Source organism: Lepidochelys kempii, chromosome 4 (genome assembly GCF_965140285.1).
Source record: "Lepidochelys kempii isolate rLepKem1 chromosome 4, rLepKem1.hap1, whole genome shotgun sequence".
Taxonomy (NCBI): domain Eukaryota; kingdom Metazoa; phylum Chordata; order Testudines; family Cheloniidae; genus Lepidochelys; species Lepidochelys kempii.
In genome coordinates, this window is record NC_136383.1 from 53582565 (window position 1) to 53600046 (window position 17482).

The 17482-nt window shown below is 41.0% G+C and overlaps 1 protein-coding gene across 15 annotated transcripts in view; it reads right to left on the reverse strand.

The window, feature by feature from the left end:
* Nucleotides 1-17482, reverse strand: part of ANAPC10 (anaphase promoting complex subunit 10) — a 301742-nt gene that overhangs the window by 224280 nt on the left and 59980 nt on the right. For 4 of the 15 annotated variants that reach the window (XM_073341263.2, XM_073341241.2, XM_073341243.2 and 1 more), the window contains one exon: nt 322-1386. The exons of 9 other annotated variants lie outside the window; for them this stretch is intronic. In XM_073341263.2, coding sequence (XP_073197364.1) covers nt 1156-1386 — 231 coding nt within the window. In that variant the 3' untranslated portion in view covers nt 322-1155. Of the gene's footprint in view, nt 1-321; nt 1387-3558; nt 3610-17482 lie in introns of those variants that run through there. 2 more of the 15 variants (XM_073341253.2, XM_073341255.1) reach the window with 2 other exon arrangements.

Below are 17482 nucleotides of genomic sequence, written 5' to 3' on the forward strand. Positions count from 1 at the left end.
ATTTACCTGTGTGTTCTATTTTTTTTTTTTTTTGGAGGGATCGATGGAGGTGGATAAATGACGACCGCTTTTAAAAATTCAACCCATATATATCGGATTTTAAAAGGAAGATTGATTAAAAAAAAAAGAGACCAGAAAACTAACAATGTAACCACCAAACAATAACAATGCAAAAAAAAGTTTTAAAAAACCAGGTTACATGCTTCCATTAGTTATAAGTAGGCCATGCACAAGTTTCTCATTTGCCTTGTGGCATTTTTTATTTCAAAATGGCTTATCTTTTTTCTTCTAAGAAACTCCATAACTTAAGTATAACATTGCTCAGACTTAAACAGATTTTTATTTGAATTCCTACTATTTTATGTGATCCATGGGACTTCAAAGGGTGTGAGGAAGCAATGCTAAGGAACGTTGCTTTTGCATTCCTGGCATGTCTATTGTTACATTAGAATGATGTAATGGTTAAGTTATATCTGTAATGACAGGACAATATAAAATACAGTTAGAAATATTCACTTTCCTTCTAGATTATCAATCTTTTTTCAGTTATACAGAAAAATGAAACCTACATCGAGACCTATTAGAATAAAAACCCAGTTAAATACATTTCTCACCAGAAACAAGACATGCACAATACCACAGTGAAGTCCTTTCAAAGACACAAAGAACCCTCTTAAAAGAATGTACATCCTGTACCCAGAGAAAAATACAGTAGTAATAATCCATTAAAAATACACCTAATTAAAATACAGCTTTTTTGGACTGACCCAACCAAAATATGAAGTCATACAATGAAGTATTCTAATGCATTATCAACAAATGGAGAAACCACCTGGAAAAAAAGAATATACATGTTATGTGCACCACGGTTATCCATTTCATAGCAAATGAAAGGAGAAAGTTCTTTAATATATCTTCTGAAAATCTAAAAACCTCCTACAGCCTTTGTAAATACAATTAACAGAAAATATGACTATCGAAAGCATATTAGAAATCAAAAAACAGTGCAACTCAAAACAGATTAAAGTTACACACAAAAAAGTTAAAGTATATACAGAGAATTCCACAAGAATAAGACCTGTCAATTTAACCGGAAAAGATATTGGAAACAAAACTGATGACAAAATCACTTTAATTGTTTCTTCATAAGATGATTCATCTTATAGAGCGATACATCATGAAATCAATTGTTGTACATCTAGGAAATTTACCAATAGAGCTTTCTTCCACTGGGGTGTACACTTTAATTTGTCTCATGTGAGTGTCTCTTCCATTCTGATGATTGGCTAAAACAGCAATCTGAATCATAAATGTTCGAATAGGCTTCTTATGAGAATCAGTTAAAGGAACATGAATCCAACCACTTGGTTCCACTAATTCAAGTTGCTACAAAAAAAAAAAAAAATCAAACCGTTTTAATCCACTTAACATGAATTACCACAAATATTTTAAAAATCTGCTCTACAGAACATGTCAGATTTATCTACATTGTTAAAGACCAATTTGAAGAAATGCAGTTTAATAGTTCAAGCTAAATTCCCTGCTGGTGTAAACAGGTGCAACTCTATTGATTTCACTGGATTTGTGTATGCTGCAATTTGCCCTTTAGTTGATGCTTTGCTAACTTAAAAACAAAAAATAAATTGAAAATATCAGTAAAAAGATGGATATAAAAAGTTAATATTAGTTAACTTAGTAAAAAATGTTAAATTAAAGCAACATGGTTCTAATTCTCACATGTAATACACGTATCGGAAAGAAATTGGGACAAAATGTCAACCTATAAAGCTTCTTTCAATTTGTTTTAAAATTTTGTTCCAGCCAATCTGAACTCTCAAAGGATGGAATGAATACCTTATTTGGATTTTTACATAAATCCACAAGAAATGAGGATTCCAAAATTCCACAGATTTTTGTGGGGAGGGAAGTATAGCAGAGACCAAGGATAGGTGGAGGATTTCATGACAACATGTAATGTGCTATCTGCCAAGTTCCATGACTGGTGTCTCGGCATTCCAGTGTATCCAGTTAATCAGATCTTGGTATGACAACCTCCATTTTAACTTGGCATTGACAATAAATGGAGTAATGTGCAGTATAGTCGTTTTTCCTCTAATCCTACAAAAGCTGATGTCAAAATGTGCAAAGAGTTATCAGTCAAAGTCTAAACCATGTCATCTATGGTCAACATGTGGAAATGGGGCAAGATGCTATGTAAAAATTGGGGAACAACTTATCTTGTAGCTACCCATCCTCGACAAAGCACAACTCAAAGAACTATGGAAGAATGTTCAGTGCAAAGAAGTTCTGAAGTAATAAATACTCCAGAAGCAAGCAGAATTCACACTGCTAAGCAAATGGAGGTCTACATCACTAGCATGTTTCCACTGTGGATGATTTGTGTTTTCAGTAGCTCAAGAGTACTGGCGTTCTCCTGAAAATGTTATGTGAATGTTAACCCCAATATGCATTAAAACTTATATTTTGTTCTGATAGGTTTTCCACAGACAAACACATAAGAACTGTTTCAGAGTAGCAGCCGTGTTAGTCTATATTCGCAAAAAGAAAAGGAGGATTTGTGGCACCTTAGAGACTAACCAATTTATTTGAGCATAAGCTTTCATGAGCTACAGCTCATAAGAGCTGCCACTTCAGAGGCACTGCTGAACAGTCTTGGGCAGGGGGAAGAACCCTAGACTGTCCTTGTAATGTTCAGAAACAACTGAACCAACATAAAAGCTTTTAGTCATTATTTTATTTATCTGGATTTCAGATAAAACCCACTCCTGCTAATGGCTCTAGGTGCCCTAACAAAACCTTCACAATATGATAAACACAATGAAATCCTAATAGCCAGCCAGACACCTCCTTTTCACTACTGCATCTTAGTGGCAAGCATGTTTTCTGCCCTTTCTAAAAACTCTATAAAGCAAACATATTTTGCACATGTAACTTTGAATTCTTTGCACACACCAACTCAACAATATATTATTAGGACAATCCAGCATGGGGAAGCTGTTCATGGCAACCTAGAAGTCAGCTGGGTCACACAAAGAATTCCTGCTGTCACCAGGCTGCACAAGATATAAATGGTTAGTTGTTAGAAAAAAATGAGTAAGTGTCATGTCCAGGAGGAATGCCACTCCGGCATGCTTGAGTGCCAGCTGGAAAATAAATAAATTCTCTCTGTCTTTTATTACAAAGATTTTGTTGTAAACTCACCGAGATTCCATCTCTGTGGAGTCTTTCAGAAACTGTCATTCCACTCCTGGAACTGTTTGGGGGAGCTTATCTGAGAGATCACCTCTGAAAAAGCTTGTTTTTGTGGAGATTCTCTGTTTGTGCACCCACAGCCAAAGACTAAAGTATAAATGAAGGTGCTGAAGCCATGAAAGCAAAGATTTTAAATTTCATTTCATACTGGCCCAACACAGAGGAAAAATATATCACCGTCTGGTCTGTCTGCTGAATCCCCAATTTGAGATACATCCATTTAGTTCAGATATAATCTTCACTGTTGTGGAAGCTACCATTCCATACGCTCAGGGTCAAATCCTAATTCCATCTTCAGATCTACAAAAGGCCACAGTCAGCAGAACTGGAGAGTTTCTACAGTGCAGAGGAAGGGTGTGTGTGGGTGTACATATAAAACTGTGTAAGTGTGCACATATACTATATGCAAAACACTATGTTAGAGGAATATTATGGCTGCAAAGTCAAGCACTCACGTTAGGAAATGCCAGAATTAAGGTTGCCTGTGCAATCTTAATTCAGCCCCCTTGCGTGAATGTATTATGACAAGTCTTTGTAATTACATTATCACATACTATTTTTTCCCATAAGACCTGTGTCTCATGCAGTGCACAGGAAAGACCTGCTCTAGAGATGAATCAGGGGTGTATAATGAAGATGACTGTTGTCTGTAGGATACTTACCTCATTTGTTCCAGAAGTTGGAAGGTGTGTAGTGAATGAGGCAGGGGATTACAGGAACAAAATGGAGGGTCGCATCGATAAGGCAGTTGAATGCTGATTTGGGGAAGTGGATTCTGCTCCTGCCTCTGCCACAGAGATCCTGTGTGATGCCTGGCAAGTCATTTAATCCAAACTTTTCAGAGGTGGTCACTAATGATGTGTTCCTCAGTTTCTGGGTGCCAGACTTGAGATCCCGTGGTCTGATTTGCAGAAATCTGGGGCACTCACAACTGCATCTTAAATCAATGGAAGCTGGGCTTTGAACATATGAAGTGCTATATAATATTAAGTGCTTTGAAAAATAAGGGCCTAAGTATCTCAAATTGGGCCCCAAATTAGTGGTTACTTCTGACATAAATCCCTCTGTGCCTCAATTTCCAATCTGTAAAATGGATACAATAATGCCCGCCCCTTCCCCCATCTCAGGGTTGTTGTTAGGATAAATTGTTTATGAAACACTCTCAAGCTACAGTGCTGAGCCCCATCAAAACCCATGAGGAAATCAGAAGAAAATAAAACATTGAACAGCTGTCATTAATTGAGCACAATCCATTCTGTGCACTGAACGAGACAGGAGTCCTGTGGAAAAAACAGTGCACAAGGGGGCCAAATTAAGGTTGCACAAAAAACCTTCATTCTGGCATTTCCTAACTTTTCAGTGCTTGACTTACAACCTTAACATTCTCTGAATGTAACTTTGTGTATAATGTTGTTTTTTAAAAACCAAAACTGACACTCAGAAATGTCAATTTCAATTCAACACTCAGAGCCAGGGAGCCTGCCAGCTCTGGGTAGCCCTGGCTGGAGCTGTGGCTCTCCAGGCTGCTAGACTCCTTGCTTGAACCCCACGGTCAGGGACTTCCATGGATTCCAGACTCCTGTGCCTACAGGCTGCCCACTTGTGGGGTAGGACCCAGACCTATGGGCCCTGGAAGCCAGTCCTAGGACTTCCAAGCTCCCAGCACTGCAGCAAGGACCCTGCAAGCCCTGAGAGCCATGGCTTGAGCTATCACTCAGAGCCCCAGGAGCCTCCCTGCTACAGACCAGAGAAACCAACAGCCTAGAGTCACAGCTCAAACCAATATGACCCAGGCTGCTTCTGTGGAGTGAGCAGATCTGACAGCCCCATGACTCCTGCCACACAGCCTAGCAACACTGGGAGTTTCAGCTGCAGTGGAGGTTCCTAGGGCAGCTGCCACAGAGCAGGGAACCTGCCAGAATCATGGTACCTGAAACAGAGAGGTTCACCATGGAAACCTGCCTGGGTTTCAACTAAAGTTTTGTCAAATCTCTAATAGATTAGACTAAACATTTTGCTTCAGCAAACTGACATCTCATTAGTCTGAAAATTTCTTACCAACACTACCCAGCCAGTCCCAATCTCCACTCCTCAGGCCTCTCAGTCTCCTTGCCCAGCAAGTCTTAGACTCCCCCTCTGGACTTCCCATCCCAATTTCCTCACCGCTCCAAGTCCCAGTCTCCTTGCCTAACTATTCTCAGTTCCCACCTCATCAGCTCCTTATCCAACTTGTCCCAGTCTAATCCCCCACCAGTTCCTAATCAGATCCATTTCCCCCTACCACTTTAGCCTCCAATCACCTTCCCTGTCCCCGACCTCTTTGTCTGTTCCCACTATGTCCCTATCTCCCTCCCCAGGCTCCCCATTGATAATCTCATTACCCCACCCCCTTTTCCCAGTCTCTTGGTTGAGCCAGTTCCAGGCTTCCCAAACACCCCAACTTCCAGTCCCAATTTCCCTCTTCCCCACCCATCAGTCTCCAGTTGCAGTCCCTTCCCTCCTCCTCCAGGGTCCTTGTCCCAGTCTCCTCTCCTCCTCCCCTTAGGTTCAGATCTTGTCCCCCCCTGTAGTCCACTCGGGCAGCTTTTTCTTCCATGCTGCCTGGGGCCCAACAGGCTCTCAGTTCAGGTGCCTCGACCCAAACTCAGCATGATGCACAGCAGCCCAGAGCTGTGATTGCAGGGAAATCCTTCTCAGTCCCAGGCTGGAGCATGCCCAATGCAGACAGAATCTTCAGGGAATTTAGCTGCTAAAATCTAAGAAACCTCTACTGAATATGTGCTAACTGCAATTTTGGACAGGCTCATAACTTTTCCAATTTTGGACAAAAGTTTATGAGGACATGAGAAGGCTCAACCCTGCCACCAGTGCACCTCCCTAACAAACTTCAAAGCCCTGCACCAAAGCTTGGAGGTGCTAGAACTTCTCAGTGAAGTGGCTGTAAAAATTTTGTTAACACGGGCAAAAAAAAAAAAAAAAAAAAAAAAAAGCATTTCCCCCTAATCTTGTTCTTCAAAACAGTAACTATTTTAGCTGAAACTCTGTGGACAGAAAAAAAATTCAGCCTGAGGCAAACACCTACCGCAGACAACTTCAGGCCAAGCGGTTAAAGTTTGGCAAAAAAGTTATGAGACACTGAAAACTGGCTCTTATAATGCTATATAATAAGTAATATAATGTAATAAAAAGAATAATAATAATATAAAAAGTGTCAGGAAACCTTAACTATAGGTGTCGCTAAAGCTCCGCCTATAATAAGAATTTATAGCTGTTAACCTGTCTCAAATGACTTCATTGTCAACTGTATTATATGTGAGCAATAAACACCTATTCATATATTCTATTTCAAATCAATTGTGCCAAGATTATAATTCCCTGGGAACCACTGAGTCACCAGCAAAAGTCCATTGTAAATGGCATTATTGTATATTAAGTGATTTCCTATAATTTTTTCCCCAGATGCAGGCCATTCACTAAATCAGATTTAAACAGCTTTTCATCACAAAATTAAATGCCTTTGGGCAATTTTAAAATTTCTGCTAGAATGACTAATTACATAACAGATTAAAAAGAACAAATGTTAAATCTGATTTTAAATCTATTTAGGTGTGTCTCACTGAAAGATAAAATAAAATAAAAACTGAAAAAAAGCAGCAGTTACAAATGTTGATTTTAAATATTTTTAATTCAGTGCATCTCCTCCATCTCTTTCTAATCTACTCTACAGTGTACTGATTGAAAAGATATTTGAAATATTAAAATTTTTGAGATGGTTGGCAGTTGAGAAAGTATAAGAAACAAGAACTAAAATAAACACACAGTACAAGGATATAAAAATTAAATGGCAGGTCAACCTCACTGCTTTTGCCCTTTTGTGTCCTGCTCTATACCCTGATCAGTCTGTCTCTTCTGTCATGTTTGCTTCCAGGCCACCTCTGATTTTTCCCATCCACCTGTTCACTTCTGCCTACACTTTAATTTTTTGCTATTACATATGTGTCTCTAAATACATCAGAAGCAGGAAGCCTGCTAAACAACCAGTGGGCCACTGGACAATCGAGATGCTAAAGGAGCACTCAAGGACAATAAGGCCACTGCAGAGAAACTAAATGAATTATTTGCATCGGTCTTCATGGTTGAGGAGGTAAGGGAGATTCCCAAACCAGAGCCATTCTTTTTAGGTGACAAATCTGAGGAACTGTTCCAGATTGAAATGTCATTAGAGGGTTTTGGAACAAATTGATAAACTAAACTGTAATAAGTCACCAGAACCAGATGGTATTCACCCAAGAGTTCTGGAGGAACTCAAATGTGAAACTGCAGGACTACTAACTGTAGTCTGTAAACTATTATTTAAATCAGCTTCTGTACCAAATGACTGAAGGATAGGTAATGTGACGTCAATTTTTAAAAAGAGCTCCAGAGTTGATTCTGGCAATTACAGGCTGGTAAGCCTAATTTCACGACTGGGCAAACTGGTTGAAATGCTAGTAAAGAACAAAATAGTCAGACACATAGATGAACATCATTTGTTGGGGAATAGTCAACACGGTTTTTGTAAAGGGAAATGATGCCTCACCAATCTACTAGAATTCTTTGAGGGGGTCAACAACCATGTGGACAAGGAGGACACAGTGGATATAGTGTATTTAGATTTTCAGAAAGCCTTCAACAAGGTTCCTCACCAAAGGCTATTAAGCAAAGTAAGTAGTCATGGGATAAGAGGGAAGGTCCTCTCATGGATTGGTAACTGGTTAAAACATAGGAAACAAAGGGTAGGAATAAACGGTCAGTTTTCAGAATGGAGAGAAGTAAATAGTGGTGTCCCCCTGGGGTCTGTATTGGGCCCAGTCCTATTCAATATATCCATAAAAGATCTGGGAAAAGGGGTAAACAGTGAGGTGGCAAATTTGCAGATGATACAAAACTACTCAAGATAGTTAAGACACAGTCAGACTGCGAAAAGCTATAGAAGGATCTCTCAAAATTGGGTGACTGGGCAACAAATTCAATGTTGATAAATGCAAAGTAAGGCACACTGGAAAACATAATCCCATCTATACATATAAAATGATGGGGTCTAAATTAGCTGTTACCACTCAAGAAAGAGATCTTGAAGTCATTGTGGATAGTTCTCTGAAAACATCCACTCAATGTGCAGGGGCAGTCAAAAAAGCAAACAGAACGTTGGTAATCATTAAGAAAGGGTTAGATAAAACAGAAAATATCATACTGCCTCTAAATAAATCCATGGTACGCCCACATCTTGAATACTGCGTGCAGATGTGGTTGCCCTATCTCAAAAAAGATGTATTGGAATTGGTTCAGAAAAGGTCAACAAAAATTATTAGAGATATGGAGTGTCTGCCATCTGAGGAGAGATTAATAAGACTGGAACTATTCAGTTTGGAAAAAGATAAGTAAGGGGGATATGATAGAGGGCTACACAATTATGACTGGTGTTGAGAAAGTAAATAAGGAGGTGTTATTTACTCCTCATGACACAAGAACTGGGGTCACCAAATGAAATTAATAAGCAGCATGTTTAAAACAAACAAAAGGAAGTATTTTTTCACACAGTGCATTGTCAACCTGTGGAACTTCTTGCCAGACGATGTTGTGCAGGCCAAGACTATAACAGGGTTCAAAAAAGAACTAGATAAATTCATGGAAGATAGGTCCATCAATTGCTATTAGCCAGGGTGGGCAGGAATGATGTCCCTCGCCTCTGTTTGCCAGAAGCTGGGAATCTGTGACAGGGGATGGATCACTTGATGACTACCTGTTCTGTTCATTCCCTCCGGGCATTGGCCACTGTTGAACCACAGAATCCTGAGCTAGACGGACCTTTGGTCTGACCCAGTATGGCCGTTCTTATATACTCTCACACTACACTAATACATGTTATAATTTTATATTTGCAAATCAAAACAAACAATATAAAGGACAATGAAATTGTATTTTCCAAAACATATTTAACCTGATTCTTCACTGACTTCCACATTTCATAGTTATTTACAATTGTATCAAGTGTTTCTGAAATGCTACCACTGTAATTTATTGCTGTTCTTCACCCAGCTGGAACTGGTGTAAGTGATGATGAAAGATGTGAAAGGCATTGCAGAATTAGGCCAAATATACTTTTAAAAGTTTTAGTTTAAAATCTACAAAGATGATGAGATGTAAGCCCAATATTCTAAGAGCAATGTGTTCTATATTGGCTTTGCTGACCTCATTCTGCGCTAAGAAATCCAGCCTATATTAATCTCTTTGATTTAAGAAGAGTATTACTACAATAGTTTTCCCTCCAAAGACAACGCCACTTAATTAAACCTATTAACATTAACCTCTTAATTCCAAATTTACTTTGTATAATTGGAGAATGGAGTCAGAGAGAAAGGTGGGTCCTTAAGCAACTGGAAATTGAGGAAGAGCTGAGCAGGTGGAGTGTGAAGTGGAGAGGAGAGGACAGTGGAAGAGGAATTAGGGAAGGGCAAATGGAAGTTGTTAACAAGAAACAGCTTGCCAACTGTTGGAACAAAGAGAGAGGAGTTACTCTCTGGAAAGACTGTTGGCCAAAAAAATTTCAAAGGACTGCTACAGATATTTCCATCTCAGCTGGTTCCAACACATGGGGTTAAGCTGTTTTACTGCTTTCTGTAGTGACTTATTTGATGTATTAGCTAGTTTCTGTGGGTGACAATTATCCAATTCCCAATTACTCTGATGCGTGTAACACACTAAATCAGGGCAGGGGCTGAATGGAATCCAACTCCCATTCCAGTGAGAGACATGTAGGCTACAACACAGCCCCTCCGTGGTCACTACTCCAGCACCCATACTGGAACAGCAGTCACCCTGGCAAGCACGAGTGCCACTAGATTTGCATAGTCATTGATCCCATACTTCCTTCCCACCTTGCTCCCTTTGTGTTGGCTTGTTAAAAACACTGAACAAGTCCCAACTCCATTTTCTGTAACAACTGCACCCTCGTCACAATCACAGTTCCAGGCTCAAGCAGTACAGAGCATACCTTATAACAGTAGTCTGTACCATGGGTTATTTTTATCCTATAGATCCCATCACACAGTCCTTTCAGGCAAAATGCCTATGAACTACAGGAGATCCTATGTAAGTGAACCCCTTCTTTTGTTCTTGATCCCCCATTTAACTTAAACACTAGGAAAAGGAAAGAAAATTATCTCATTGCCATGCTTCATATATACTATCTATGATCACTTCAGAATGTTGCATCAATGAAATTGCTACATATGCTTCCTCTTTTCTGGTGTACCATCTATTTGTTTACCTTATTTTGGGTAATTAATATCCTTGAACCACTGACCTATTCCTGTTCCCTCTTCCATTTTTATAAAGAGTATCAACAGCACATATAACAGCTGTGGAAACCACACTTTTTAGGTACTGTGATACAGCATGTCCAGAAGGCAGCAGGAGAGTGATATAGGAGAGATAGGTAAGTCTCAGGATGAGGAGAAGCCTTATTCCCTGTAGAGGGAAGAAAGATTTCTATAGATTAATTAAACGCACCTGAAGCTAGTCACCTGATAAAAAACCTCTGCTTCAATCAGCCAGGGAAGGAGTTGGCGCAGAGTGCAGTTTGGAGAAGTGCTGTGGCTGGCTAGAAGACTAAGACCCTAGGTAAAGAGACACCTGGCTTGTACAGAGAGAGAGGGCAGGAAGCCCCACAAGCTGAAGAGCAGGAGAGGGAAGTAGCCCAAAAGAAGGAAGCACTAGCTCAAGTGGTTTACCACTATCCCTAGGGCCCCTGGGCTGGGACCTGGAGTAGAAGATGGGCCCGGGTCCCTCCCTCTCCACTACCCTTCTCTGGGTTAGTGGTGGGACAGTAACCAGCAGCAATCAGGAACTGCACCCTGAACCCCTCTCCGCCCCCGAAGAGGAAGCGCGAGATCCATCATAATAGTACCGGCAATTTGCCACAGTACTGAGACACAAACTGGATGCTATAAGCACACTCGAGAGTGATTTTATGCTATATCATAAAGTGACAAAGACATGACACTGTGGGTACCTTAAAAACAACTTTGAAACTTTCTGAGAGACTTGATTTTGCTTTCAACAATCTGCTTCATAAAGCTGTCAAAACGGCAGCTTCCTATTTGATTCTTTATTCTGGTTTGAAACTTGCACTATATTACTGATTACTAATCTTAAAATTAGATGTAGCTGTTAGAGTGATCTATATTAATTGATCTTGCCTATCTATATGCTAATTATTACCAGGGAACATTAAAAAAATTCAAGCTTTTCAAAGTAGCAGGCGTTCTCAATCAATAAAGCATTCTTCCAGAAAGAGGAAGATTAAAAATCAATCCCAGAGGGAATGAATCCTATTTTCGGAAATATAAAGGTATTTATCAACATACAGAATCTCTCAAATATGACAGTAATCAAATATGGAAAAAATTCCTTTTCTATTTAGCTGTGATTTCCTGTTACAGTGCATATAGCTCTCCATAATAGTGGCAGGAATAAAGAAGGCCCAGTCCCAAAAAAAAGGTGATTTTCCCCCTTCCCCCCATAACTGCCATGCACCACAATGTAGCTACCAGGATTTAGCTTCACCAGGCTTCTGCATAATTCCAGTACTGGAACTGTCAACACACGAAGTAGCAGATTCTGGGCTTCAGCCATCTCTTCACTTAGGAAGGAAGAGAACCAGTTAACAGCAATGATGCACCAGTTCCAGCAAACAGTGAAGCAGATCCAAGAGAAACTTCAGAAGTTCCAAGTGAGTCAAAGGAGGAACACCACAAGAGCAACTTAACAAGCAACACAGAATCATACTCAAAGAGCCCACTGTGAAAAGCAAGCTCCTTTTGCTCTAGTGAAGCAACGACCACCTAAGGAGGTGACTTTGTGGTCATCATCAGTCACCTCCCTTAAAATGATCAAGACATCTCACTTCAGTCCATTAGGTCAGAGGAGCTTTCTATTCACTCAGGTCGGAGTTCCTGAAGAGTTATGGGGAAGGCAGTCCTGTTCCAAAGAAGTTTCAGTAGTGGTTTTAGCAGTAATTAAAAAAGAACCTACATTAGCTGCACTAAAAACTGAAAACAAAAGTGCTAGATTTAAAAAAAAATCAAATTTGAACAACGTCAGAAGAGTAGAAGGAAAGAAGAGAATAAAACAGAACATGCTGGAGAAGAGAGAGGGCTGAAAGAATGAAGAAAAAGCATGGCAGAACATTCTTGATAAAAATTTCTGATGACTGTCTCTTCCTTCAAACCACAGACTATTCAAATGCAGGTTAAAGCATAGCCAAAAAGCACCAGTGCCTATGTACCAAAAGGTTGTGTCTAATTGGGATAAAATAATGACAAAATATATAAACAGAATGACAAGTGGTCAATGAAACTGACTGATATAACATACTGTTACATATTTGGCACAAAAATAATGAACACAAGGCCAAAGAAGTATGACGGTTAACTAGACCAAGGAGACTATCTTACAGTTTAAGTGGACTCAAAAATGTGCTTATATTTTGGAGAAGATATTCAAAATGCCAAACAGCTTGTGCATACAGTTTCTGTAACTTTGGGCATACAAATCACATGCAGAGTTTTTGCCCCTATCACTTCCCCACACAAATAATAATAGCTCAGAATCTCTTGCACTGCACTACATTTATTCATAGATATTAAGGTCAGAAGGGACCATTATGATCATCTAGTCTGACCTCCTGCACAACGCAGGCCACAGAATTTCACCCACCCACTCCTGCGAAAAACCACTCACTCCTGCAAAAAACCAAACCTCCTTATTTAAAAGTACAGTGTACCTGTACAGTGCATTTTAAAAAAAAATGCATGCACACTGACTCAGTGTCAATGTATAAGAAGTTTCTTAGCTCACCAAAACAAAGACTTCTACAACTTCTCACTCATCTCCGCTCCATGCAGAAAAAAATCCCATGAAATAGACATTCCTTGTTATGTGCCCAAAAGATCAACATCTCTAGTTCAGTCAGAGCAGAGGACAAAGCGCATTCCAGACTTGAGGCCTTTCACACTGAACCCTCAGCCAAGAGGCAGGCACATCTAAAGATTCTGAGCCAGATCCTCAACTGGTGTAAAATGACAGTTTCCATTAAGTCAGTAATGATTTACTTCAGCTGAGGATCTGGTTCTTTAAACCACCCTCTGACTGGTTATAGTAGGACAGCAACAGTCTCTAAAGTAAACAGGACTTGAACCATACAGGGCTTTATGGATCAATATTCCATGAATGGTACAAAGAAATTGAATCAGGATAGCGTAGGCTCTGGAACAAAGATAATTATATAAGCTCCCTACAGAGGCATCACTAAGTAAGCTTCAAAGTGAATTTTGCACATGTAAGTCATATAATTTGTGTGCATAAGCTGTAATAGAGAGAAAACTGCATAAAGAACAGTTACTTACATGAAAGTAACTGTGGTTCGTGGAGATACCGTTAGGGTGGATTCCAGTATAGACATGCATGCACTTCATGCACGTGAAATTGGATATTTTTGAATTGCAGTGTCTGTCAGATTTGCACACAAGCCCTGTGGGGTTCCTCATGCTCTTGTTTAAGGGCATAAAAGGTGAAGCGGCTCCCTTGCTAGCTGGAGAGTCTGAAAAATAAGGATGAAGGCAGGTTGCGGGATACATACTAACTCCCAACATCTGGGAGAACCACTCTTCCTTCTTTGAGTATGTGTCATATGTACCAGTCACTGCAGTGGCAATTCACAGTACCCTTCTGAACGTGGGATGAGGAGTATCAGCTGCATCAGTCAAAGAGAGATTATAGTACTGCTCTCCCAGCTAGGGCAGATGCCAAGTCCATTGTATAATGCAAATGTTAGTGGCACATTTCTGAAGCAGTCAGAGGATGTTGCTTGAGCTCTGGTGCAGCAAGCCTTGTTCAGTGGGAGAGGTACACCAGCCAACTTGTAACAAGACATACATTGTGATGAGATGGTCTGACCTTCAGAACTCCCAGTTATAGTCAGAAATACTGGAGAGAACCTGAACAGTTTGGTTCTGTCAATAAGGTAAAGTAAGGCTCTGCAAACATCCAGTGTACGTAACTTCTCTCCTAACATAGTGTGGGGCCTTGGGAAGACAACAGGCAGGTTAACTGATTGATTCAGATGGAACTGAGAGATCAGCTTGGGGATTAATTTAGGATGAGGTTTCAAAACCCCCTTGTCCCTATGAAACATCACGTAGGGAGGGTCAACTATACGTGCTTGGAACTCACTCACACTCTCAGCCAAAGAGATAGCAACTAGGAAAACAGTGTTCAAAGTGAGGTGAAGTAAGGACTATTATGAAAAAGGCTCAAAGGGAGGCCACAGGAGTCTCAGGAGGACAATGCTGAGGTCCCAGGCAGAAGCAGGTTCTCTGACTGCTGGGTAAGTATGTCACAGACCCTTAAGGAACTTCAACACTATCAAGTGAGAGAAGATGGAGCACAACTGAACTGGTGGATGGCATACAGAGATTGCTGTGAGGTGGATCTTCATTGAGTTGAATGAAAGGCCAATGTATTTCAAATGCAGGAAGTAGTCAAGGATCTTAAATCTGCATATGGTTCAGGTTATGCTGGACTGCCACGATAAGAACCTCTTCCATTTAGACAAATAAGTCTTTCTAGTGGATACCTTCCAGCTCTGTATCAGGATCTCCTGGACTTGTCTGGAACAGTCCCTGTCCGTGGTACTTAACCAACCAACATCCAGGTTGTCAGATGCAGAAACTTTGGATAAGGAAGGAATAATCTGATTGTGGTGCTGTAAAATCAGGTTCAGGCAGTCTGGGAGGTGAGTAGGAGTATGAATGGATATCTACGATAAGTGTGTCAGTCAAAATTGCCTTGGCCAGTAAAGAGCTATGAGAATGATCATGGCTCTGTTTCATTTGATTTTGGATATCACCCTGAGGATCAGAAGAATTGGTTGAAATAAGAAAGGGGGACTTGATTTCACTGCAAAAGGAAAGCGTCTGGTAGCAATCCCACACTCCTGGCCCTTCTGGAACAAAAGTTCTGACATCAGGCATTGTCCTTGGTAATAAACAGGTCTATCACCCAAATCCCCCAACAATGAAATATCAACTCGATGATGAACCTCCAAAGGGACCACTCATGACTGGCCACAGATTGTCTGCTCAGGAAGTCTTTGGGGTTGTTGCTGACTCTCAGAAAATGAAGAGGCTTATCCTGTGCTGGTTACACCATGTCCAAATTTTGATGGCCTCCAGAGAGGAGGGCAATAAGCAGGTACCTCCTTGCTTGTTTATGTAGTGCATCACAGATGTTTTGTTCATCAGGGTCTGCACTGTAGAATTTCATACAGGACAGTCTGATGGCTCTGAGTTCTAGGACATTTATGTTAAATCCTGTGTCTTCCAGAGACCAGGTCCCTTGCATTTGTAGGTGGTCCCAACCCATCTCTGATTTAAGTTCTTGCAGGGGAGGGGCTGAGAATGGTATCTCCTTGGATGTTTTTGGGTTCTAATCACAATGTCAGTTCTGTGAGGACATGAAGTGGAACAGAGATCTTCCTGTCCTCTGGTAGCTCACCAGAGGGTAGACTGACCTGAGCCAGGGGAAGTGTTGCAAGTAACCTCATGTACGTGTATGCAGATATATGGCCTAATACTCCGAAGCAAATCCATACAGTCGTAGCCAGGTTTCATTTTAAATTGAGTAGAAGCTGTAGGTATGCTCTCTCCAACCTGGAATTTATTGTAGTTCCTATGAGCACTATTGTCTGTGATGGGATGCAAGACTATTTATGTAGTTCACTAGAGGCCCAGCTGGGTGAACAGAGCAAACATATTCCACCATCTTCTGATGGGAGCTGTATCTGATCAGTCAGTAATCCAGATAAGGGTTAACTTTAAGGTCCTGTGTTCTCAGGTAAGCCACTAGCACACTGCATTTTGTGAAGACTCATTACCATAGAGAGTCTGAATAGCAGTATCTTGTACAGATAGTGAGTTGGCCCCACGGTGAATCTCAGACACTTCTTATGGGCCATGTGGATGACTATATGGAAGGATGTATCCTGTAAGCTGAGAGCAGTGAACCAGTTTTAGGCCTGCAGAGATGGACTGATGGCAGCAAGAATTACTGTCCTGAATCTGAGGTGCTGAATGTATTTGTTCAGTTTTCCTTTGTTCAGATTCCTGTGGAATCTGACACAGGCTCCCTTTCTCCTTTGGATAAGGAAGTATCGGGAGTAGAACCTCTTCTTCCCATGTACTCCGAAGGAGCCTTCTCTATGGCTCCTGCAAAAAGCCACGAGGCCACTTTTTAAATAACAAGGTCTCATGGAAAAGGTTCCTCAAGAGGGATAGGGAAGTGGGTTGGTTAGGGGATAAAGGTGTGCAAGTTCATAGGGTAAACACGGGTGATGATGTCCCACATCCATTTGTCCAGTGTGATAATGGAACAAGATCTTTGCCTCTCTGATGATGGTGGGTGAGCAATGAAGGCCAACAATGGGACTCTCTTGGGATACTGGGACCTTTTCCTTGGCAGGTACTCATGTTGTTGACCCTGATGGTAGGACAGTGTCCTCTGCGAGGACTGGTACTTGCATTGCTTTCTGTAGGGTGCTGGTGCATACATGCCCAGCAACCGTAGCCTACGAATTTTTCAGGGAATGGAGCTTTTCACCCCTTCTTTTGCTAAATGGTGCTATCCCTTTGAAGGGAAGGTCCTTGATGGTGGCTTGTATTTCTTTTGGTATTCTGGGCACTAAAAGCTAAGGGGCCCATCTCATGAGAGTCACGACCACCGACCTTGTCTCCGTGTTGGCTGCAACTATGGCTGGCTAAAATGTTATTCTAGTGACTCTCTGGCCCTTGTGACCTTTTTTGAGGAGAGAAAGGCCCAGGACCTGGATTTCTCCTGCACTGCTGATACCACCACCTGGGACTCTGGATTTTTGTGTGTGTGTGTGCGCGCGCGCGTACAGAAATGCTCAAAGCCCTGGGGGGGGCACTTGATATCTTTTCCCCTATTCATTGAGATGTGGAAGAAACAGTGGTCAAAGTTTGCCAAAATTCCTTTGCCAGCTCCAATATGCCCTCACTGATGGGGGGAGCAATTCTGGCTGGACTCGCAGAACTTAGTATATAAAAAAAGCTTGTGGGACATCTCCTGTATGGCTGTGGTTTCAACGTCC